General features: G+C 44.6%; 1 protein-coding gene across 4 annotated transcripts in view; it reads left to right on the top strand.

Annotated features, from left to right (window-relative positions):
• The window catches only part of LOC109901686 (protein spire homolog 1-like), a 45,526-nt gene that overhangs the window by 1,257 nt on the left and 17,573 nt on the right, over positions 1–26,696 (top strand). For all 4 annotated transcript variants that reach the window (XM_031786970.1, XM_031786972.1, XM_031786971.1 and 1 more), the window contains exons 2-4: positions 5,571–5,599; positions 20,696–20,932; positions 24,377–24,502. In XM_031786970.1, coding sequence (XP_031642830.1) covers positions 5,571–5,599; positions 20,696–20,932; positions 24,377–24,502 — 392 coding nt within the window. The remainder of the gene's footprint in view (positions 1–5,570; positions 5,600–20,695; positions 20,933–24,376; positions 24,503–26,696) is intronic.

Raw genomic sequence — 26,696 nt, 5'->3', positions numbered from 1 at the left:
TGATAGTGCATGTCAGGGCAAAAACCAGGCCATGAGCTTGAAGGAATTGTCTCTAGAGCTCTGAGACAGGATTGTGTCGAGGCACAGGTCTGGGGGAAGGGTCCCAAACATTTCTGTAGTATTGAAGGTTCCCAAGAACACAGTGGCCTCCATCATTCTTAAATGGAAGAAGTTTGGAACCACCAAGACTCTTCCTAGAGCTGGCCGCTCGGCCGAACTAAGCGATCGGGGAGGTGACCAAGAACCCAATGGTCACTCTGACAGGGCTCTAGAGTTCCACTGTGGAGATGGGAGAAACTTCAAGGACAACCATCTCTGCAGCACTCCACCAATCAGGTCTTTATGGTAGAGTGGCCAGATGGAAGCCATTCCTCAGTAAAAGGCACATTACAGCCCACTTGGAGTTTGCCAAAAGGCACCTAAAGGACTCTCAGACCATGAGAAACAAGATTCTCAGGTCTGATGAAACCAAGATTGAACTCTTTGGCCTGAATGCCAAGCGTCACATCTGGAGGAAACCTGGTACCATCCCCACGGTGAAGCATGGTGGTGGCAGCATCATGCTGTGGGGATGTTTTCAGCGGCAGGGACTGGGAGACTAGTCAAGATCGAGAGAAAGATGAACAGAACAAAGTACAGAGAGATCCTTGATGAAAACCTGCTCCAGAGCGCTCAGGACCTCAGACTGGGGCAAAGGTTCACCTTCCAACAGGACAATGACCCTAAGCAAGACAACGCAGGAGTGACTTTGGGACAAGTCTCTGAATGTCCTTGAGTGGCCCAGCCAGAGCCTGGACTTCAACCTAATCAAACATCTCTGGAGAGACCAGGAAATAGCTGTGCAGTGACACTCTTTTATTTATTTTTTAATTTAACCTTTATTTAACTAGGCAAGTCAGTTAAGAACAAATTCTTATTTACAAATACGGGCTGCCCCGGCCAAACCTGTGTGCCGCCCAATGGGACTCCCAATCACAACCAGATGTGATACAGCCTGGATTCGAACCAGGGGGGGGGGGGTGTATGACTGCATGATGGCCCCAAGCCAAATCATCATCACTGTAGTCATCGATGGACTTATGCCTTAACAGCTAGGGCCTAGCTAAACTGTAGACATTGTCTCGTGTCACACCTGATATGACACAGCAAGTGATGTGTGTAGTCTGGGTGTGCCTTTGAAACTGCTTGGCTACCTATACTCCTTGCTCCGGCCAAATGCTAGCCTCTGTCCGGTTTTCGGGAAATAGAAAGAGAGCCTGTGACGTTAACAAGGCAACACCATCTTAACTCCTCCTCCACATTTACTGGATTGGTTGAATAGTGCAGAATATAACCTCCCCAACAGTTTTTTTCCCCTTTCTCGTCTGGTCCAGTATGTAAGGGATCTAGTTTCAGACGTTAATTTTACACCTGCTACGTTAGGTTATGCGAATACATTCGGGGCCGTCTGATTGGTCCAGAAACCAATGGGTTGGGCCAAAGCCAGAACAAACATGGGTATAGCGGTGGCTTGAAAATTTGTCATTGGCTTTCATACTCTGATAGGGCAGCGGGTAGCTTAGCGGTTAAGACTGGTGGGCCAGTAACTGAAAGGTACTGGTTTGAGCCGACTTGCTTAAAAATATGTTGACCTGCTATTGAGCAAGGCACGTAACCCTAATGGCTCCTGTAAATCGCTCTGGATTAGAGCGTCTGCTAAATGACAAAAATGTCAAATGTAATCGGTTAAAGATGATCCAATCGCTAATTACTTTTTGTTCAACGCCCCTTGTCACCACAAACTATTTCAATGATCACAGTCTCAGACTAAAGTATGTAGCAAACAACAGAGCAGTGAAATAATTTACTGTGAGTCATCAGGCTACCTGTGAAAGTGACTATGAATTACAAGTAATGTGTCTTGTCTTGCTTGTGGAGAGTTCCTGTCGATCTTCCTCCTCGCTAGTATCCTGTAATCAGATTCTCAGATAGCAGACTCAATTTATCTTTATTTATTTACCCATGGTGTCACAGGGAAGCTGTACCCTAGCTCTTACTCAGTTACACACCTTGAGTCAATGTGTGCTGAGTCGATTTGATGGCTTATTTGCTTTAGACTCAATGTACTCCATGCTTAATCAGCTTTTTTACATTTACATTTGAGTCATTTAGCAGTCACTCTTATCCAGAGTGACTTACAGTTGTGTGTGTGTACATTTTCATACTCTTTTTGTACTGGTCCCCAGTGGGAATCAAACCCATATCCCTGGTGTTGCGAGCACCATCCTCTGCCAGCTGAGACACACGGGACCTTTTTGGCATTTATGAACGGACTGTGCATAGTAAGGGTGGAATTTGTGGTGTACTGTATTTTATTTGACGTGCCTGGCAGTGTGTTAGTAACTCAGTAATAGTAATTGGGGATGGGAGGTTTTGCATGGTTTGCTACTGGTCTGAGGATGGCTACTCTACAGGCAATGCTGTTATTAAATGTGGTATCGTCATGTGTGTTATTACACTTTATTCATCTGTGATTATTACATTAATATGACTAAATCTAATCATATGAGTTAATGTAGATAGACTAACGTTATTCTTACGACGCCTTTCTTTTTCTGGTGCCTTAAAACATTATATCTTAAAACACTGATTTGTTACATCATATCCATATTTGATGGATTCTCAGGACGACTGCCCATTCTGATGTCTGGTTAACTGGGCTACAGAGCAAGGGGTCTCCCCCAAGGCATATCAGCCATCCCAGCTGTGTTCAGAGAGACAGACAGACATGCAGAAAGAAAAACTGAGAGAGAGCATTCTTCCAACCAATTTGTCACAGACCCACCAACCATGTCACTATTCCAACTGACCAAATAGATGTGCCACAAAATGTAGCTACTATTTTACTCAATTTCCCCAGTTTCCTGATCTTACCCAGATTGATACCATTTGTCATAATGTTTACTGTGTCTTCGCAGTTGTTTAGATTGTCACGCTGTAGCTCTGTGATGGATAATGCATTGCATGAAAGAGAGGGGGATAGAGAGAGGGGGATAGAGAGAGAAAGAGAGAGAGCAGGTTAAGGTGGAAAAGGAAAGTGATTTGAGTGTGTCTGAGGACTTGTATTGAGCGTCTTCCAGGTCTCGGTATCAGATTTCTTTCCTTCAATGATGAAGCCAGTTTGTGTGAGAATAACAGGATTTGTCCGTTGTCTGTTTCCTGCATGGCAGTAACAAAAGCAAGTTGTTTTGTATTACTTTGAATGTCAAAATAAGCCTGGTTCCTCTAGGTTTCTTCCTAGGTTCCTACCTTTCTAGGGAGTTTTTCCTAGTTTTTCAACCATACTTCTACATCTGCATTGCTTGTTGTTTGGGGTTGTAGGCTGGGTTTCTGTATAGCACTTTGTGACAACTGCTGATATAAAATAGGTTTTCTAAAATAAATTGGATTTGAAAATAAGGACCATTGGACATTGGTTGTGAGTAGGTCTGTTGATGTCCTGAAATATTAGGCTTCCATCTTGTTTTTCCTCATCAATGAATGGAGCAGTCACAAGCAAATGATTTGAACATGTTGTTTTGCAGGATGTCACATTACAATAGAGCATGTCATTGTGTATGTGGAGAGGGTCATCAAAATATAATCTGCTTGGTCACGTTATTGAAGTTAATGAACATTTCATGACGATGACGTGGTGGCTTGGAGGAACATCTAGGCCTAACCAAGAAGTTTCTTGAATAAAGTCTATTGATGAATTTGAGCTATGTGTATACGGGCAGAGGCAGAGGCTGACTGGCAGAGGCTGACTGGCAGAGGCTGACTGGCAGAGGCTGACTGGCAGAGGCAGTGACAGAGACTGACTGGCAGTGACAGAGGCTGACTGGCAGAGGCTGACTGGCAGAGGCAATCACAGCGACTGACTGGCAGAGGGAGAGGCAGAGACTGACTGGTAGAGGTAAAGGCAGTAACAGAGGCTGACAGGCAGAGGCAGTGACCGAGGCTGACAGGCAGTGACCGAGGCTGACAGGCAGAGGCAGTGACCGAGGCTGACAGGCAGAGGCAGTGACCGAGGCTGACTGGCAGAGGTAGAGTTAGTGACAGAGATGACTGGCAGAGAGAGGCAGTGAGAGAGACTGACTGGCAGAGAGAGGCAGTGAGAGAGACTGACTGGCAGAGGCAGTGAGAGAGACTGACTGGCAGAGGCAGTGAGAGAGACTGACTGGCAGAGGCAGTGAGAGAGACTGACTGGCAGAGGCAATGAGTGAGAGAGACTGACTGGCAGAGGCAGTGAGTGAGAGAGACTGACTGGCAGAGGCAGTGAGAGAGAGAGACTGGCAGAGGCAGTGAGAGAGACTGACTGGCAGAGGCAGTGAGTGAGAGAGACTGACTGGCAGAGGCAGTGAGAGAGACTGACTGGCAGTGACAGAGGTAGAGGCAGTGACAGAGGTAGAGGTAGAGGCAGTGACAGAGACTGACTGGCAGTGGCAGTGAGAGAGAGAGAGACTGACTGGTAGAGGCAGATGCAGCGAGAGAGGCAGAGACAGGGCGTCATCAGTAGTCACATGCCACCAACCAAGTGGTGAGAATGAACTGCTGCTTTCATTGACTGTGACCCAGTAAATGATGTTGTCTTCACGACACATTCCTCAATCTTCTTCCTTCTTCCTTCTTCTCTTTCCATGGACCCTGTTTTTCCTGGTCAGGTTTACGGTCATATAAATAATCCTGGCCCTATTAACTACTGTGCTACAGCATATAGGCAAGGTTAGACCCATGGTAGTCTGTGTTATAATGCATGTGTGTTGTACTTTACCTATTTTGCTCAAGATGGGGGTTCCGCCTCACTTGATTAAACAGCTTTCGTTTTCTGACGGTCTGATAATAATAACCTTGTTTGACTGAGCAGATTATCTTCATGGCTGATGGCCACTTAGTGACTCCATCATGGAGTCACCGGAGCCTTTGTTGTTCGTCGGCCTTCTGACTCGGGCTGATCGGCGTTTGAGTTCCCAGTGAGTTGCCATGGCAACTGCAACCAGCCGCCCAGGGGTGGTTCATGTGCGAGACCTAAATGCATACAGTATCTCATGACATATCAGGCCCAGATGAAAGCAATAAAACAGATTACGGGGGAAAACACACTGCAGGTTCAATAAGAATGTTCAGGCTGAATCTGAGGTGTTGACCTGTTAACCATGTTCAAACTGACGCCTCACATGCTGGTTCCTCTGCAGACACTGTCATATTGAATTATCGACACATACATCTGTCCTGCAGATACGGTGTACGGAAACATTCTGAGTGAACCAGCGGCATGATTTTCACATTTTAATTGACCTGCAAATGATTGAATTGTGTCCTCTGTTTTAGGTACAGTAAAGGTTTAGTATAAAACAATACATGCTCTCTTTTGACCTGAAAGACTGTGTTGGTTGGGCCAGTTGTTAACGTCTTATTGTAGCTCTGAGAGTTCATCATGTTTGCATAAGCCCTTCTCAGTCACAGATAGTTTCACATCCAGGTCATAACCAAGCCAATGTATTTTAAGATAAATTCCCTGTTGACCACAACTTTCCTCTGTGTCTCCACAGGTAAATCCATCCCAGCCACATCAACAGAGGTGAGTGGCATGTTTCTGACTTCCTTGTTTCTGGGAAGATGTCTGTAATAATACGAATGAGAGATGTTGAACAGGAGGGCCGACCGTGTTCCAATGGAATTCTACCTGGCGAGACCGGGCCGGCAACAGTGGTGGGTGGATACTATCTGTACAAGCATAGGGCGTGTTAATCCTGCTTGATGACATGCCTGACACTCAACCTGCTGCCAGGGGCATTGTGGTGGTGGTTTCATTAGTGCTTTACCATACTGTCTGTGCAGTGCACACCTCATTCACAGCATCTAGCTCAGAGGTCAGACTAGAGAGAATGGATATGACCACACCTACGCTATGTGTAACATGGGACTGTCATTGACAGTGAGGCAATTTCAAATACAGAAGCAAACATTCACTAAAACAAGAACATCTGAAAAAAATGTATATCATAACACCTAGAACGAAGTCCTAACAGGAGCGATGATGGAGTCTATTTGGAGATCAGTGACAGATAGACCTTCACTACAGACTCTCTAGGCTCTCAGCTGGTCTGACTGACTGGGCTGGCGAAATGAATGTCACCATGCGAGCTCTCCCCTTTGATGTTGGCTCTGGGTGACACCAAAAGGGCTAGTTAGAGCGCTATATTGTAATTTACCTTCCCAGCAACCTCTTCTCAGCCTCTTCCTCCAGCTGATATGGTGATGGGAATAGTTCAATTCCATTCAATACAATTGTATTTATCCTCTCAGGGGCAAACAGCAGTGCTGTTCAAGTAGTCTCACACAGCCTGGGGAGGAGGTTACTGCTCAAGAGGAGCAATAGCTATTGTTCTCTGTGTATCAGGTGATGTGTCTAGCGAGCATATTTGTGTGTTAGTACGTCATCATCACTACCACGAGGCTAGTAGTATTAGAGCACATGATATGAGGAAACGATTTCCCATCAATGTCCTACATGACTGCAGTTTACTCTGTGTCTTGCATGTATTCAGGGTGGGCTAAATGTATGGTTGAACACCAAAGTTGGGAGTCCTGGAGTAGTGTGGGATTGCCTGGTAATGGATCTCTGGGAGCAGGTGGAGAGAGAATAGAACACACACACACACACACACACTGAGTCTCTCTCTCTCGCTCTCTGAGAATGTGCAGTGAAACTGCGTCAACAAAATCCCTGCCAAGCTGCTTCATGGCAGAGATGTGTTCTCCTAGTGCAGTCAGTCCGTGTCTGATGTGATGTGTGAGAGCCTGGCTGAGGAAAAGAAAATACTGGAAAGTCTATCCTCATTCCAACACCCTCTTCTGACTGTCACCACATCACTGCAGATCCAGCAGTCTTATTGCATTACAGCTTGTGTGTGTGTGTGTGGGCAATTTAGTTCAGAAACATTGGTCGTGATTGGATCACACCACTTCCCCAACACTGTCACTGACGTGATTCAATCTCTACTATGCTGCTGTATGACACTGAACTATATGAAACCTGTGTTGTTGTGGCACAATGTACTACATGAAGACAGACAGAGACAGCTGAGCCACTTTCTCTTGGTCCAGACACTGAGAGTGCAATGGAGGTACAGTAGAACCACATACATGTAGCAGATGATAACTAGGTATCCCACAGTGCAGTGACGTCACCCTCCATGAGAACCAAAATAAAGTTGATTTTGGCTAGCTAGCAGATAGCACGTTGCTTTGTGTGTAGATTAGTGTTAGTCATGGGTTCACTTCCCTGGTATTCAGTACAGGGGTAGAACACGTCACAACCCCTGTGTGACTCCTGAAGAATGCTAGTCTTCTTGGTAACACTACTGTTGATGCCTCCAGCGTTGGGAAACCTTTCTGGTCTCGTGATCTTGCTACTCTTACTGCTTCTTACTGCTTCTTACTGCTGGGTTATGTTTCATACTTTCATTATATCCCAGGCAGGCTGGTCCTCCTCTCTGTTGTAGTTCAACTGTTCAGGGAGGGGGATTTTTAAGAGTAAGCCTTTGAAGTTTGGAGGACGATTATGGCAGTTAACATAGTAATGACTAGTCATAGTAATGACCACTCTATTGGAAATAGTATGAATGGACTGATTAACTACACCATCAAAGAAAAAACTGTCTTCTTCAGCTGCTGATAATTAAATTAAATTAAATATTTGTGTCCGAGAAATGATGAACATTCCCATTCATTCCATCTTGAAAATAGTTTGATGGGTTTAGTTTAATGTGTGTTAAAGTGGGTGTGTGGTTGTACACCGGGGGATCAGGGGGGGTGTTGGCTGAACCCTCAGGCGGCGCTGAACGTCAGTCATATGATTCAGAGGTCATGAGGTTGAGCACAACGTCTCTCCTCTTGCCTTCTCTCAAATCACCACTTTGACTCTAGAGCAAGGCCCTCTACTTTACCTATAAACTCTGTTATGAAATGATCATGAAAACTATTCTAAAACCCTTAAAGAACATCGAAGGGTTTCCTGCCTTCCCTCCTCTGCTATCAATCCCTTCTCTTTTTCGTTGTTGATATATTTAGTCATTAAGTTTTTTCCCCCAGTTTTCATTTTTCAAGTTATTACACATTTCAGGATTTACAATTTCAGATTGCTTCATACAGTTACATGTACATACATTTAGATAGGTCAGAGGGTCAGGTACATTCAAGGTCATGGACATTTTGACATTCTTCGAAGGCAGTGCTTCTCATTCCTGGTCCCGGGGACCCAAAGTGGTTCACATTCCCACTACCCGCCCCCTATACACCCACTCCCAGTGAGAGGCTTGATGGCTCCAGGCCCAGTCCCAGAACCTAGAAACACAGCTCAACGGTATGTAGACAGGTATGGTCACAGATTCTCAGCAGGGCCAGGCCAGCCACACATAATGGAGGCAAATCAGTTCTTTAAAAATAAACAATAACAATAAAAGCAACATTAATCCATTGTTGACTGCCTCAAACCAAGTTCAGACATTAGGGGTGAAGTCATTCATCAATGATGTATTGTATAGATTGATTTCTTGCAAAGGAGATACTTAGTCAGTTGCACAACTGAATGCATTCAACCGAAATGTGTCTTCCCCTCTCTGAATCAGAGAGGTGCGGGGGGCTGCCCTAATCAACGTCCACGTCATCGGTGCCCAGGGAGCAGTTCTTGTTTGGGGGTTAACTGCCTTGTTCAAGGGAAGAATGGCATATTTTTCCACCTTTTCCACCAGCTCAGTGACTTTCAACGTGGCACTGTCATAAGATGCCACCTTTCCAACAAGTCAGTTCATCAAATTTCTGCCCTGCTAGAGCTGCCCCGTTCAACTGTAAGTGATGTTATTGTGAAATGGAAACTGACAGAACGGGACCGCCGAGTGCTGAAGCGCGTAGCACGTAAAAATGATCTTTCCTCGGTTGCAACACTCACTACCGAGTTCCAAACTGTTCTGGAACCCAGAACCCAATATTATGTGCTCTGGCTAGGTACTATGTTAGATTTTTTGTAACATTCTATTAGGAGAGACTACTGTTGATGGTATGTAAAAACCACTTAGACCAGAAATACATGGTCTGACAGTGGCTTCCTGTTAGGTTTCTGCCAGCTAAAGGACTTCATGTTTACTGGGGCTGCTGTGCAGTCTGATTTATTTCCTGTGACAGGACTAATGAGGAGGTATAATTGCAAACCCTTCATTTCTCAAATTATTATTTTCTCCAATAGTTTAATTATCTAAAATCTTTTAGCGCCGATTCAAATAATTGATTAACACACTAATAGCAAAGATCTGTCCCTGCACCGGAGTACCATGTAGGCCACTACACGTGGTCAGCGTCTGAAATAGCACCCTATAGTGCACTACTCTCTACCACTCTCTGGAAAAAAAGTAGTGCCAGAGCGTAGGGATTGGAAGTAGGGTGCCATTTCATATTTGCACTTGGTCACACATATCTACACACACCCTTGTACTGTTGCACTAGGGTTACAAAGCTAGTAAGCTACCGGTAATTTACCAAAGTGACTGGAATCTTCAGTATCTTGTCTTTATCTTTGGGACCAAAGTTACCAGCTTGACACCAAAAATATGTATAACAAAGAGATATTGACATAGTAAAATAAATAAGTGTTAAATGTTTTTTTACCAAATATTTTCTTACCTTTTAAATAACAAAAGGTTCATTTTTGGTTATGGGGTTGTAAGTAAGCATTTTACGGTAAGATCTACCTACACCTGTTCTATTCGGCGCATGTGACTAATAAAATGTCATTTGATTTGATAAGGCCACAGAGGGCCTTTGACAGTGTCAAAGACTCCAGCCACCCTAGTCATAGACTGTTCTCTCTGCTACCGCACGGCTACCGGTAATGGAGTGCCAAGTCTAGGTCCAAGCATAGTCACTTTAAAAACTCTACCTACATGTACATATTACCTCAATTACCTTGATTAACTGGTGCCCCCGCACATTGACTCTGTACCGGTACCCCCTGTATATAGCCTCGCGATTGTTATTTTACTGCTGCTCTTTAATTATTTGTTATCTTCATTTATTTAGGTATTTTCTTAAAACTGCATTGTTGGTTAAGGGCTTGTAAGTAAACATTTCACTGTTGTATTCGGCTCATATGACAAATACAATTTGATTTGATATAATTACAGATGCCGGTGATACCCAGAATGGTCACTAGATGTCTTGTGATAGATTACATAAAATCCTTGAAAGTGACCAATATTCTGGTATTTTCTGGTAAACTTTGAAAGTTTCCAGTAATATAACCTCCAGTGAAGGCTGCTGAGGGGAGAACGGCTCATAATAATGGCCGGAACAGAGCAAATGGAATGGCATCAAACACCTGGAAACCATGTGTTTGATCTATTTGATACCAGTCCACCTATTCCGCTCCAGTCATTACCACGAGCCCGTCCTCCTCAATTAAGGTGCCACCAACCTCTTGTCATACCCTCCCTTTGCAACCCTATGAAGGACTCTTTCCCAGCTTTCCTTGTTGTGAGCCAAACTTAGTGACCTATCATAGCCTTCTGAGAGAGGACAGTGGAACTGTCAGCCTTACAGAAGGTTGCGTCCCAAATAACATCACATTTAGGGCACTACATCTGAAATAGGGTGCCATTTGGGATACAAAGTAAATTCTCAGAGGTCAGTGGAGCAGAGACAAGCTGAGAACAACCTATCCTGAGGAGAGTGTTTTTACTCCCTCACTCTCCTGTCAGAACCCTGGGCTTGATATGGGAAGACAAGATTAAAGGTTCCTCTCCCAACTGGAATGGTTTATTAGGCCTTCAGTTAAGCATTAAACATGTATGGCAATTTAGCTAGTTAGCTTGCACTTGCTAGTTAACATTAATATGTCCTATTTAGCTAGCTTGCTGTTGCCAGCTAATTTGTCCTGGGATATAAACATTGAGTTGTTATTTTACTTGAAATGCACACGGACCTCTACTCCAACAATTAATCCACACATAAAAGGGCCAACCGAATCGTTTCTAGTCATCTCTCCTCCTTCCAGGCTTTTTCATCTTTGAACTTATATGGTGATCGCATCTAAACTTTCATAGTATTACCACCACAACCCGCAACAAAGTTCGTCTTTCAATCACCCACGTGGGTTTAACCAATGAGGAGATGGCACGTGGGTACCCGTTTCTATAAGCCAATAAGGAGATGGGAGAGGCAGGACTTTCAGCGCGATTTGCGTCAGAAATGGGAACGACTTCTATTTTAGCCCTTGGCGTCGCAGATGCTCGTTGGCGCGCGCGAGCAGTGTGGGTGCAATAATTGAATTACCATGGATTTCTACATTTATTTTGCAACGCTCGCGCACTCGACGTGTCCGGTCTGGTCAGCATGTAAGATTTTCACTATATCCTGCAATCACACCTGCAACCCTGTGACTATTAAACACTCTGAATTTGAAGACAACATGACACCTTGACACTGTAACATCTGTTTCCAAGTCACACTCTCAAACATGTAGAGCCCCTGAACACAGCTCACACTCTCAAAGACATAGATCCCCTGAATGCAGCTCACTCTCCAGATCCCAATCACCTGAATTCTGATCACCTGTTCACACACCTGTATGTCATTATCACACACTATTTAGTTCAGTTCGTTGCACCCCATCATTGTGAGGAATTGTTTGTTTTGTGACATACTTCTATTTGGAGTGCTTGGTTGCCTGTAATTTAATCCTCCTGTGTATGATAGTTTTAGCCTGCCTCACTAACGGCGACTGTACTGTTGCCTTTTTGGATCCCCTGTGTATGACCTTCTGCCTGCCCCTGGACCCAGCTACCTGCCTCCTCCTGTGGTCCTTTTACAATAAACACCTGCTGCGCCCTGCGCTTGAAACCAGGTCTCTGTTATACAAAATATATATTTTGGAGTTATTTTCATTAAATAAATACACAGTGATATAAATGACATACAGTGATGATTTGAAAATAAATGACAAAGACTGCATGTGGGCTTTAATGACAGAAAACTGCACAGAGGCATCCTAACACACAGTAGTTCTATCTATCTGGACTATTTAAAACCTCTAACCTTGGTAGGGTGTGGTACGTTAAGATATTCATGTTGACCTCAGGAGGGTGTGGTACTGGTATGGTATTTACAGGGAAAGGTTGGATTGCGTGTGAAGAGAACATGTTTGCGTGTGGCAGAACCATTCCCTGCCCCGTGATCAGCTCACTCTCTCTCTCTTTCGCTCTCGCTCTTGCTCTCTTTCTCGTCATCTCCGTGACAGCCATGTGAGGCAGTCTGTTTGATGTTCTTTTACCTGCTCATGGCTGCGCTTCACTGCACAGTTCAAATCCACAATCTCTTGACACCCACTCCTTCCTCCCTCCTCCCCATTCCTTCACTTAGTTTAGTCACAAGTCCGCGAAGAAAGGAGAGTGTGATGAATCATTAGAACAGTCATGGCTCTCCTCCTGACTGAGGGAATAAATACTACGTATTGCTGTTAAAACCACCCTGTCTTCTACCTACTTAAACCATGCTATAGCTATCAATTAACAGGCTGCTCAGATCCCGGGGTTGTCTTATGTAGAGCTGGAATCATTCAAATCTGCACAGTCAATGTTTAGGCGTCTACCTACAGTTTAGGCTGCCTCCCACGCATACGTCTTTTTCTGAGAACCGTAAGGATTTAACTGAGTCATTATTGTCCATGCTCTAGAAGTTTCCCTACATGTTTATTAGGTGCATCATTCTTCTGAGGGATTCTTCTCAGTGTTCTGATTCCTTTGTTCTGTCTTCGCTCTTCAGACTGGATGCAATGCATGGTTCATACTTTGACCTTTGACTAGCAAGGAACAATGTCAAACACACCTCAACAATAGAGGCTTGAGGTTCTTCTTAACTTAACTTGGCTTGCCTAGTGTCTGTCGGGCCTATCACAGCTAGGTTCACTTTGGGTTGTTCTACAATGCAGTCTGGATGAAAGCTGCTTAGAGTTTATAGGCGGACTTTAGTATTTTGGATTTGAGAGTGACTGGTCTCAGCACAGGGGAGAGATGGTGTTGTTGTGTGTCTCTGGCGGGGCGTGTAACAGCAGAGAGTGGAGAGTGAGGTGGGGTGTAACATCAGAGGGGAGGTAGGGAAGAGCAGGGCAGGGTGGGGTGTAGCCAGACAACGAGGGCCTATCCTCGTCAGGGTGTAGAGGTCCCCAGGTTCCCACTGAGCCAGGGTAGTGTTCTAGAGTAGGTCAGGACAGATCCACTCACATGAATCCTTCTGGATGATTATTGATCTGAACAGGGTCCTGTGACCTTGCCCATTAAGTCTGATCTACAAAAACACACCAAACCCCTCTTCTCTTACTTTCTTGCTCTCTTTTTCTCTCTCTTCCTTTCTCTCACTTAATTTTCCCTCCCTATTTCTCTCTTTATTCCCTGTCCCTCCATCGCTTTTTCTCTCTCCCCCTCTTTCTCCTTTTCTCGCTCTCCCCCTCTTTCTCTTTTTTTTCTCTCTCCCCCTCTTTCGCCTTTTCTCGCTCTCCCCCTCTTTCTCCTTTTTTTTCTCTCCCCCTCTTTCTCCTTTTTTCTCTCTCCCCCTCTTTCTCCTTTTTTCTCTCTCCCTTCTCACTGTTCATCAGCAGCATTCAGGTTTGCAGTGTAATCCGGTGTGATTTCTCCGTCAGTCTTTTGTCTCGGGCTTGGCACGCTAGGCCAGCTCTGGCCTCATTCTCCATGATCTGCCATTCAGAGGCCAGATTCACCTGATTTAATAAAGGGAAGCCGCATCACTGCATTGACTGGGACTGCTAACGTCTTTCTCACACACCTATTAGATTTGGACTTGAGCGTCCTTCATTTGGAAATCAGGGGGTCCAGGAACAAAAAGTGAGCGTGAGAGAGCGGTGACATGGGGAGCTCTGAGGAACGCATGAGAAAAGAAAATCACCTTTATAATAAAGCATTGCATGCATATCATCACATTTGCGTAGTGACATAGAGCAGTAGAGTAGAGGCACTTACAGAAGTTGCAGCCATGGGGGGGAAAAATTGTGGCCTATGGTCCCTAACATTCGAAAATTTGTTTCGAATGGTCATCCTACTCAGAATTGCAAGTGGGGAACTCTGGCCTCTTGCTAGGACTCCGAATTTCCGACCTGAAGATCACTGACGTCATGATCCAACGAGTAATCTAACCTAACAATTCCAAAACTACTACCTTATACACACAAGTGTAAAGGGATAAAGAATATGTACATAAAGATATGAATGCGTGATGGTATAGAACGACATAGGCAAGATGCAGTAGATGGTATTGAGTACAGTATATACATATGAGATGAGTAATGTAGGGTATGTAAACAAAGTGGCATAGTTTAAAGTGGCTAGTGATACATGTATTACATAAAGATGCAGTAGATGTAGAGTATATACATATACATATGAGATGAATAATGTAGGGTATGTAAACATATTAAGTAGCATTGTTTAAAGTGACTAGTGATATATTTGACATCAATTCCCATTATTAAAGTGGCTGGAGTTGAGTCAGTGTGTTGGCAGCAGCCACTCAATGTTAGTGGTGGCTGTTTAACAGTCTGATGGCCGTGAGATAGAAGCTGTTTTTCAGTCTCTCGGTCCCTGCTTTGATGCACCTGTACTGACCACACCTTCTGGATGATAGCGGGGTGAACAGGCAGTGGCTCGGGTGGTTGTTGTCCTTGATGATCTTTATGGCCTTCCTGTGACATCGGGTGGTGTAGGTGTCCTGGAAGGCAGGTAGTTTGCCCCCGGTGATACGTTGTGCAGACCTCACTACCCTCTGGAGAGCCTTACGGTTGTGGGCGGAGCAGTTGCCGTACCAGGCGGTGATACAGCCCGACAGGATGCTCTCGATTGTGCATCTGTAGAAGTTTGAGTGCTTTTGGTGACAAGCCAAATTTCTTCAGCCTCCTGAGGTTGAAGAGGCGCTGCTGCGCCTTCTTCATGATGCTGTCTGTGGGTGGACCAATTCAGTTTGTCTGATGTGTATGCAGAGGAACTTACTACCCTCTTCACTACTGTCACATCGATGTGGATAGGGGGGGTTCTCCCTCTGCTGTTTCCTGAAGTCCACAATCATCTCCTTTGTTTTGTTGACGTTGAGTGTGAGGTTATTTTCCTGACACCACACTCCGAGGGCCCTCACCTCCTCCCTGTAGGCCGTCTCGTCGTTGTTGGTAATCAAGCCTACCACTGTAGAGTCATTCCGCAAGTTTGATTGAGTTGGAGGTGTGCATGGCCACGCAGTCGTGGGTGAACAGGGAGTACAGGAGAGGGCTCAGAACGCACCCTTGTGGGGCCCCAGTGTTGAGGATCAGCGGGGTGGAGATGTTGTTACCTACCCTCACCACCTGGGGGCGGCCCGTCAGGAAGTCCCGTACCCAGTTGCACAGGGCAGGTCGAGACCCAGGATCTCGAGCTTGATGACAAGTTTGGAGGGTACTATGGTGTTAAATGCTGAGCTGTAGTCGATGAACAGCATTCTCACGTAGGTATTCCTCTTGTCCAGATAGATTAGGGCAGTGTGGTTGAGATTGCATCGTCTGTGGACCTATTTGGGCGGTAAGCAAATTGGAGTGGGTCTAGCGTGTCAGGTAGGGTGGAGGTGATATGGTCCTTGACTAGTCTCTCAAAGCACTTCATGATGACGGAAGTGAGTGCTACGGGGCGGTAGTCGTTTAGCTCAGTTACCTTAGCTTTCTTGGGAACAGGAACAATGGTGGCCCTCTTGAAGCATGTGGGAACAGCAGACTGGGATAAGGATTGATTGAATATGTCCGTAAACACACCAGCCAGCTGGTCTGTGCATGCTCTGAGGGCGCAGCTGGGGATGCCGTCTGGGCATGCAGCCTCGCGAGCGTTAACACGTTTAAATGTTTTACTCATATCGGCTGCAGTGAAGGAGAGTCTGCATGTTTTGTTTGCGGGCCGTGTCAGTGGCACTGTATTGTCCTCAAAGCGGGCAAAAAAGTTAGTTAGTCTGCCTGGGAGCAAGACATCCTGGTCCGTGACGGGTCTGGTTTTCTTTTTGTAATCACTGTAGACCCTTCCACATACCTCGTGTCTGAGCCGTTGAATTGCGACTCAACTTTCTCTATACTGACGCTTAGCTTGTTTGATTGCCTTGCGGAGGGAATAGCTACACTGTTTGTATTCGGTCCCCTTGCCCTGGTTAAAAGCAGTGGTTCGCGCTTTCAGTTTCACGCTAATGCTGCCATCAATCCACGGTTTCTGGTTTGGGAATGTTTTAATCGTTGCTATGGGAACGACATCTTCAATGCACGTTCTAATGAACTCCCTCACCGAATCAGCGTATTCGTCAATGTTTTTGTTGGACGCAGTGCGGAACATATCCCAGTCCACGTGATGGAAGCAGTCTTGGAGCGTGGAATCAGATTGGTCGAACCAGCGTTGAACAGACCTGAGCGCGGGAGCTTCTTGTTTTAGCTTCTGTCTGTAGGCAGGGAGCAACAAAATGGAGTCGTGGTCAGCTTTTCCGAAAGGAGGGCGAGGGAGGGCCTTATATGCATCACGGAAGTTAGAATAGCAATGATCCAAGGTTTTACCAGCCCTGGTTGCGCAATCGATATTCTGATACAATTTAGGGAGTCTTGATTTCAGATTAGCCTTGTTAAAACCCCAGCTACAATGAATGCAGCCTCAGGATATGTGGTTTCCAGTTTGCAAAGAGTCAAATAAAGTTCATTCAGAGCCATCGACGTGTCTGCTTGGGGGGGAATATATACGGCTGTGATTATAATCGAAGAGAATTCCCTTGGTAGATAATGCGGCCGACATTTGATTGTGAGGAATTCTAAATCAGGTGAACAGAAGGACTTGAGTTCCTGTATGTTGTTGTTACCACACCACGTCTCGTTAACCATAAGGCATACACCCCCGCCCCTCTTCTTACCAGAAAGATGTTTGTTTCAGTCGGCGCGATGCGTGAAGAAACCAGCTGGCTGCACTGATTCCGTTAGCGTCTCTCGAGTGAGCCATGTTTCCGTGAAGCAAAGAACGTTAGTCTCTGATATGTTTCTACAACTTGATTCTACAACTTGACCTGTGGTAAATTCAATTGATTGGACATGATTTGGAAAGTCACACACCTATTATCTATGTAAGGTCCCACAGTTGATCTGGGGAAGGTTACCAAAAAAGAGACATGAAAATAGCTGTGCAGCGATGTTCCCCATCCAACCTGACAGAGCTTGAGAGGATCTGCAGACAAGAATGGGAGAAACTCACCAAATACCGGCGTGCCAAGCTTGTAGCATCATACTCATACTCATACTTAATATGAGCTGGACCCCAGCTCATATTAAGTACTGGACTTAAGCATAAAACAATACAGATATTCTTGATTTAATAAATGTATGCATAAGATTTAAATCACTCCTCTGAAGCTCTTGAATATTTGTTGGTTTTATCATCTTAAATATTGTTGGATTCTGGGTTAAACATGGAACATTGCTATCCTAGAGACTGGTTTTTACATCAGATGTTAATGGTTATCAGTAGGAGTCAGATGGCTTTGGAATGTGCTGGGTGGACGGGAGGAAGTCACAGGATTGCTATAGGGGAGACAGATGGACATCTGTAGATTAGGCAAATGAGGTGTTGAGGCCAGGTCAGATCTCCTTAAGGGAGAAATTATGGTTTATTACCCTATTACTTTGTCTTACTTCGTCTTCCTGCCGAGCCATAATAGATGTAAGGGTTGGAGAGAAGGAGGAGTGCATCTAAATTGGAGTATATATACTTGTGTTGGTGGAAACATGTTTTGTCTGATGCAGCTGTATTGACCCTCTGGGTAGAATAAACTTGGTTATGCTTTCATAGTGTCCGTAGAGTTTTTTTACTCTGAGAATTAGAACCTAACAGTATTTGTGTCATTGTGTCATTATTATTAAGCAATAAGGCCCGAGGGGGTGTGGTATATGGAAATATAGTATATATACACTTGTGGTATATTGGCCATATCACAAACCACCGAGGTGCCTTATTGCTATTATAAACTGTTTACAAATGTAATTAGAGCAGTAACAATAAGTGTTTCGTCATCAGATATACCACGGTTGTCAGCCAATCAGCATTCAGGGCTTGAACCACCCAGTTTATAATGGCCAGTAATCTCTGCTGGCTCAGTCAAGTCATGTTATTACTGACTAATCTGTTAAGGTCTGCCTTGCTTTTAAAGGTTGGGTTGTTCACTTGAATGAAAGGGTCATGTGTTTGTGTAGCACATGCTACAGCTGAAAGCATGGGACAGTCTTGTGCAGGATAATGAAAGGAGATTATATATATTACATAACAGGGAACGAAGACACAAACTCATATTTACTGTTGTTTTCCAGGAGATTAACAGCTGAATAACACAAATCAAGGCAAATTATTCAAAATCCATTTATTCAAAACATGAAGACAGTTGTTTTGTCATGATTCTTGGATGCCTATGACGAACATACAGTGCCTTTGGAAAGTATTCAGACCCCTTGACTTTTTCCACATTTTGTTACGTTACAGCCTTATTCTGAAATGTATTAAACCCCTCAATCTACACACAATACCCCAATACCCCATAATGACAATGCGTCGCTGCACAGCTATTTTCTGGTCTCTCCAGAGATGTTCAATCGGGTTCAAGTCCCGACTCTGGCTGGGCCACTCAAGGACATTCAGAGACTTGTCCCGAAGCCACTCCTGTGTTATCTTGGCTGTGTCCTTAGGGTCGTTGTCCTGTTGGAAGGTGAACCTTCTCCCCCAGTCTGAGGTCCTGAGCGCTCTGGAGCAGGTTTTCATCAAGGATCTCTCTGTACTTTGCTCTGTTCATCTTTCCCTCAATCCCAACTAGTCTCCCAGTCCCTGTCACTGAAAAACATCCCCACAGCATGATGCTGCCACCACCATGCTTCACCATAAGTATGGTGCCAGGTTTCCTCCAGACGCGACGCTTGGCATTCAGGCCAAAGAGTTCAATCTTGGTTTCATCAGAACAGAGAATCTTGTTTCTTATGGTCTGAGTCTTTAGATGCCTTTTGGCAAACTCCAAGCGGGCTGTCATGTGCATTTTACTGAGGAGTGGCTTCTGTCTGGCCACTCTACCATAAAGGCCTGATTGGTGGTGTGCTGCAGAGATGGTTGTCCTTGAAGTTTCTCCCATGTGACCATCGGGTTCTTGGTCACCTCCCTGACCAAGGCCCTTCTCCCCCGATTACTTAGTTTGGCTGGGCAGCCAGCTCTAGGAAGAGTCTTGGGGGTTCCAAACTTCTTCCATTTAAGAATGATGGAGGCCATTGGGTTCTTGGGAACCTTCAATGATGCAGACATTCTTTGGTACCCTTCCCCAGATCTGTGCCTCGACACAATCCTCTCGATGCTCTAAGGACAATTCCTTAGAGCATCGACATGCATTGTCAACTGTGGGACCTTATATAGACAGGTGTGTGCCTTTCCAAATCATGTCCAATCAATTGAATTTACCTCAGGTGGACTCCAATGAAGTTGTAGAAGCATCTCAAGGATGATCAATGGAAACAGGATGCACCTCAGCTCAATTTCGAGTCTCATAGCAAAGGGTCTGAGTACTTATGTAAATAAGGTATCTGTTTTTGTTTTTTATACATTTGCAAAAATAAAGTTTTTGCTTTGTCATTGTGGGGTATTGTGTATAGATTGCTGAGGATATGTATTTATTTAACTTCTTGGTGCACCCATGCCATTAGCGGGATCATTTTCGTCAACATCCGCTGAATTGCAGAGCGCCAAATTCAAATTAAATTACTAAAAATATTTACTTTCATGAAATCACAAGTGCAATATAGCAAAACACAGCTTAGCTTGTTGTTAATCCACCTGGCGTGTCAGATTTAAAAAATGCTTTACAGCAAAAGTTATCCAAGCTTTTATGTTAGGACATCTCTCTCAGCAGACAAAACTTAAACAGCTAGCAGCAAAGTAGATTGGTCACGAAAGTCAGAAAAGCAATAAAATGAATCGATTACCTTTGATCTTCAGATGTTTGCACTCACGAGACTCCCAGGTACACAAATGTTCCTTTGGTTCGATAAAGATCATTTTTATATCCAAAAACCTCCATTTGGTTGGCGTGTTTTGTTCAGAAATCCACAGGCTCGTGCAGGTCAATAAAATCCTGAAACTATGTCTAAAGACTGTTCACACCATGTTGAAGCCATAGCGAAAGGAATCTGGTTGATATCCCTTTAAATGGAGGGAAGGCATGCAATGGAACAGGGATATTAGTTTCTCTTAGGCACTTCCTGGTTGGATTTTCCTCAGGTTTTCGCCTGCAATATCAGTTCTGTTATACTCACAGACAATATTTTGACAGTTTTATAAACTTTAGAGTGTTTTCTATCCTAATCTGACAATTATATGCATATTCTAGATTCTGGGCCTGAGAAATAGGCAGTTTAATTTGGGTACGTTTTTCATCCAAACATCAAAATACTGCCCCCTACACTCAACAGGTTAATCAATTTTAGAATAAGGCTGTAACGTAACAAAATGTGGAAAATGTCAAGGGGTCTGAATACTTTCCGAAGGCACTGTATATGGATAGCAATATAATGATACCCAGTGTGTGTTGTTGCTTGTGTCCTGTCCTTTAGGTGATTGAGTCTCTGGGCATCATGATCTACAAGGCGTTGGACTACGGACTGAAGGAGAACGAGGAGCGGGAGCTGAGCCCACCCCTGGAGCAGCTCATAGACCTCATGACCAACATGGGTGAGGCCGAGAGAGACGCCTGCCCTGACGAAGGTTACGAGGCGACCGAGGAAGAGGAGGAGGCCGAAGACGGCCCCATCAACATCTGTAATGTTCGTGGCTACAGGGACATCCTGAGGGTAGGCAGCTGTTGATTGGGGGAGGATGGTGGTTGATGATTAAAAGCCAAAATGTCACTACATGGGTGAATGACAGGGTTAATAAGGAAATAGTAGGTTTTCTGCTGTCAAGCCATCAAGTGCAGTCAACTGCAAAATTGTGGTGATCAGGTCAGGGTCATGGTACTGGAGCCTGCAATTGTTGTATATGGGTCTTTCATCCAGTAGTGTTGAGACGATAATCTATACTAGATCCACCCAGCATGTCTAGCAGTGTTGAGACAATTATCTATACTAGATCCACCCAGCATGTTCCGTACTGGAGACTATAATTTATACTAAATCCACCCAGCATGTTCAGTACTGGAGACTATTATCTATACTAGATCCACCCAGCATGTCTAGTAGTGTTGACGATTATCTATACTAGATCCACCCAGCATGTTCAGTAGTCGAGACTATAATCTATACTAAATCTACCCAGCATGTTCAGTAGTGTTGAGACTAATCTATACTAGATCCACCCAGCATGTACAGTAGTGGAGACTAATGTCTATGCTAGATCCACCCAGCATGTACAGTGGTGTTGACAGTATAATCTATACTAGATCCATCCAGCATGTCCAGTAGTATTGAGGCTATCGTCTATACGAGACCCACCCAGCATGTACAGTAGTGGAGACTATAATCTATACTAAATCCACCCAGCATGTTCAGTAGTTTTGAGACTATAATCTATACTAGATCCACCCAGCATGTCCAGTAGTGTTGAGAGAACAGACATCATACTAGATCCACCCAGCATGTCCAGTAGTGTTGAGGGAACAGACATCATACTAGATCCACCCAGCATGTCCAGTAGTGTTGAGAGAACAGACATCATACTAGATCCACCCAGCATGTCCAGTAGTGTTGAGGGAACAGACATCATACTAGATCCACCCAGCATGTCCAGTAGTGTTGAGGGAACAGACATCATACTAGATCCACCCAGCATGTCCAGTAGTGTTGAGGGAACAGACATCATACTAGATCCACCCAGCATGTCGGGGCGGCAGGGTAGCCTAGTGGTTAGAGCGTTGGACAACCGGAAGGTTGCAAGTTCAAATCCCCAAGCTGACAAGGTACAAATCTGTCGTTCTCCCCCTGAACAGGCATTGTTCCTAGGCAGTCATTGAAAATAAGAATTTGTGTAGTTAAATAAAGGTATAATAAAAGATGTCCAGTAGTGTTGAGAGAACAGACATCATACTAGATCCACCCAGTGAGTCCTTAGATGCCCCAATGATGTTTAAATAACCATAGCAGTGGTGGGAGGACAATGTTTTTTTAAATTAGCATTATTTCTATTAGAGAATATTGGATGACTGTCATTCATATTCCATTCACCCATTTCAATGTAGCATCGATAGGTTCAGACTACTATATGATACTCAAATTTTCCCTATTCCCATCATGAGGTTGCTACAACCTAGCCTATGAATGAAAGTTTGCAGCGTAGAGAAAAATCTGAGGTGACAGAAAGTGACACATTCAATACCACCTTGCACACTCTTGTCCGCATCTAGCTGATCTAGGGTGTAATCATTAGTCCAACAGTTTCAAACGAAAGTTTCTATTGGACAAATTAATGTCTGATTATCCCCGTTTCATTCCATTTAAGAAACGTTTTTCAACAGAATCGGCGGAATGAATACACCCCTGATCAAGCATAAACACAGTTCACTTTCATAGCAGCCACTTTGTATTTCTTCTCACATCTATGCGTTTTCCTCCTCTCACCGTTTTCCTTCGCTTGTGGACTTCAATGCACAGCACATCAACTGTAGGAGACCAGGTTAAAAAAAAGCGTTTCAAGCCAAACCATATTATAACAACTACACACAGCCTACATCGTTGTCACCATATTAGCTAAAGTAACATCATAGTCAACATAGCTAATAGAACTAACGCATTAGTAAACCCGCTACAGTCAGTCAGTAAGCAGTTTAGCAGTTACACCAGTGGGCCCCGGTGACAATAAATCAGTAAAACCAAAAGCTTACCTTGACTTGAAAGAGTTCCAGTGTTGTGTTGGATAGTCAAAGCCAGCTAGCTAGCATAGATCCCTCTGTTTGAGCAGGGTGTTTGAGTAGGCTAATCTAGCTAGCTGCATTTTCTAGCTCCAGTGAAATTGTAGTAAGTGTAAGTGAAACTGATGAAGAAATCACTCTCTTGCTTCTCCTTCATTTTTAGCGTATGCTTGCAGTACTAGATTCATTTTCTGATCCTTTGATTGTGTGGATAACATGTCAGTTCATGCTGCAAGAGCTTTGATAGGTTGAACGAAGACCTCCGGAAGTTTTCATAATTACTGTGTAAGTCTATGGATGGGGGTGAGGACCATGAGCCACCTAGGTTTTGTATTGAAGTCACTGTACCCAGAGGAGGACGGAAGCTAGCTGTCCTCCGGCTACACATGGTGCTACCCTACAGAGTGCTGCTGAGGCTACCATAGACCTTCATTGCAAAATAGTATGTTTTAATCAATTATTTTGTGACATGTGAATATATTTCTAAAAAGGAGAATTTTTTAAATGCAAAAAATATATCATGTTATGAAATTCACTGAGGATGGTCCTCCCATTCCTCCTCTGAGGAGCCTCGACTGAACTGTAGTCTTCAGCCTTCCATCCGACCCGGCTCGAGGAGGACAGACATGACAGTGGTGAAATAATGATTCTAGAGACAGGGCCCAGGGGATGGAACCAGGTCTCCATAGCGACTGCTAGCAAGGTTATCTGAGCTGCCTGGGTGACAGTGTCGCTATTGTCTTGCCAGCCCTACTGCCTGATGGCTGGATGTCTCCTCTAATAGCTGTCATCCTCTCTATCCTCCAGTCCACCCTCATCTTTCTCTCTGTCTGATGTTAACTACAGAGCCTTACCCTAAAGGAACTGCCTGCCTCTCTCTCTCTAACTGCCTTCTAGATGTTTCACAACATTTCAGATGTATGTTACTGTGTGATTTATAATCAGGGCTTTTCTCCTATATAAGCATGACTCTATTAAAGATGGGTCAGGGAATATTGAGATGATGATGCTACTGGGGAAAGACTCCCTAATACCTCATTCTCCATTTCTGCTCCAGGCTTCCTCCTCTACACAGCAGCACCATTTATCTCATGGAAATATTGTCGGTTCAGGGAATTTACTTGGTGGGCAAGATTGCAGATGAGACGGCCAACTATTTTCTGTTAGAATTTAAGGCTCTATATGGGATGGGAAATGCAGTGGACTACTGGTGCCAAGATCATGCCAAGAGCACCTTCTGTTCATCTCAGAGAAACAAGGACATACAGTATTTTGTAATCTACTGTCACAAGGATACGTTCTGTCATCTGCTGAATTACCATATTTACAGTATCTACAATGTTTTACTTACAGTACTACTTCTTTCTCTCTGTCTGTCTGTGTCTGTCTGTAGATGTGTGTGTCTCACCTCCCCAGCCCTGGCGATGCCCCCAGCCACTACCAGGCTGTGTGCCGTGCTCTCTACGCTGAGACCAGGGAGCTACGCTCCTTCCTGGAGAAGATCAAGAGTGCCAAAGAGGTGAGGCTACCTACACATCAATGCGTGACCAACTGGGTTCAAACCCCCTGTCTCCAGTGTGCAACAAGACTGTGTTAGTCCACTGAGCTAAAGGCTAGGATTTAGCTTGGGCAGGTAAATAAAGTCTTCAGGTCTCAGGAAAGGTTACTCATCATGTGACCATGGTTCACCAAACCACCTCCATTTACCAATGCTCACACCACACTACACAGTACCTGACTGAATAGGCCCTCAGCTTGCTTACATAGTGGTTCTGTTCCATTGTCTATACTAGCATACTACTTAGCATGTATTCCCAAGACATTGCTTTATCCTATGTGGTATGCTAACCAGTGTGGATATTGGAACAGCTCCGGTTGGTTTCTGGGACCTGATTGACATCTCATTCTCAGGCTCCAGTGCACATAGGACCACTAAAAGGTGAATCTGAATGGTCATTGGCATTCACCACTAGACAACCTTGTACTGTAAATCAGACATACATGTAGACCCGGGACATATGTTCAGAGGTCATGTGACTGGAGAGACATTCATTCAGGAGATTAAGCAGCATGACATTAAGGTGTTTCACATGCTTCAGAGAACTGATCAACATGGCACACAACGTACATGTCCTGTAATGGATCCTACTGTATATCAGCCTTGAGTCGGGTCTGTGTGTGTGTGTGTTACAGAGGAGAAGGAATGCAGGTTACTGTGTGTGTGCGTACGTCCGTGTTACAGAGAAGGAATTCCAGTTACTCTGTGTGTGTGTGTTACAGGGAAGGAATGCAGGTTACTGTGTGTGTGTGTGTGTGTGTGTTACAGAGAAGGAATTCAGGTTACTCTGTGTGTGTGTGTGTACTAACCTGTGTGTGTTACAGAGAAGGTATGCAGGTTAGTGTGTGTGTGTGTTAGAGAAGGAATGCAGGGTTTGCTATAGGACAAATCTGTGCTCAGCTTTTGGAATTGTCCCCATGAACCACATACTGGATGCTACTCCCCAGGGACCCATCCAGCCAAGCAGTACTCCCCCTCCACAGTAGTACGTCTGAGAGGAGCGAAGGAATTGGACAGTTATATAATTCACTATTACAAAAGAGTGTGGAGTGTCTTATTATAAGGAGACGGTAAGAGCTTAGCTATGAAGAAGGGGAGACAAGTGTCACGCTCTGTGGTTCAGGGGGCTACAGACAGTGCATCCAGTTTAGTTAGCCTATCTGGTGTATGCAACCAGATGTGAATAGGCCAGGATGTAGTCTAGTCTACTGTATGTGGAGGCAGAGACACCTAGAACTATAGCAGTAGGGATGGGACTAAGGATCTGCTGGACAGTGCAATCTCTGGTCAAGAAGCTTGGCTGTTCAATGTGGGATCAAGGTTACGTTTGTGTGTGTGTTTCTCTGTCTGTGCGTGTGTACATCCATGTGTGTGTGATACCAGGAGAAATAAGATGAGCTTTCGCCCCTGCATCATTCCCCTCCCCCACTTGTCCTCCTCTGTCTGGCAGCGAGGCAGAGATGTGTTGTCCCACAGGGGATTTAGCTAGCTAGCTAGCTAGCTACAGGACAGCAGGCAGAGAGAAACCCTTTCTTTCATAACAAAGAGCTCTATAACAGGACAGAAGGACACTATTAAAAACATAGTTGTAGCTGAATCACCAAAGCCACTGCAGTTCCTACCTGCTTGGGGTTAAATACTATAAGTTAGGAAAGGGATGGTATTGTGTTTGTCGTACAAATGAGCACCGGGTGTTAAGTCCAACATCATCTCACCCTGGGCTCCTCTGCTCAGAAATGTCCTTTGTTGACAAACATTTTAAAAAATCATGTTATTCACAGACCATGGTAAAGCTTTCTGTTTTATGCTATGCGATGAAAAGGGAATATGTACCAAACTGTTAATGGTATAGAAGGTAGACACCTTAGCAAATGCCCTTCCAGTATAGTGTGAGTTATGGCTCTGTATTTCCTGTGAGAGGAGAGGCCCTATAGTAAATCTCCTGTGATTGCTCCAGCAAACACCGGTGGGATGCAGGGTGACGCCCCCTCTCTCACCACAAATAACAGGGAGAGAGAGGAGGCTTTCCAGTCTGCTGCAGTACAGATCCCTCAGTGTCCTGTCCTCTAATGAACTCCTGAATCAGGAAGTGAAAGGATGCAGGTTGTTCACTGCTTCTTTGGTTGCATCCCAATGCTCTCAAAGTGCACTTGCT

Source organism: Oncorhynchus kisutch, linkage group LG13, assembly GCF_002021735.2.
Source record: "Oncorhynchus kisutch isolate 150728-3 linkage group LG13, Okis_V2, whole genome shotgun sequence".
In the NCBI taxonomy this organism is placed as follows: Eukaryota; Metazoa; Chordata; class Actinopteri; order Salmoniformes; family Salmonidae; genus Oncorhynchus; species Oncorhynchus kisutch.
This window is presented reverse-complemented; position numbering and strand designations above follow the sequence as displayed.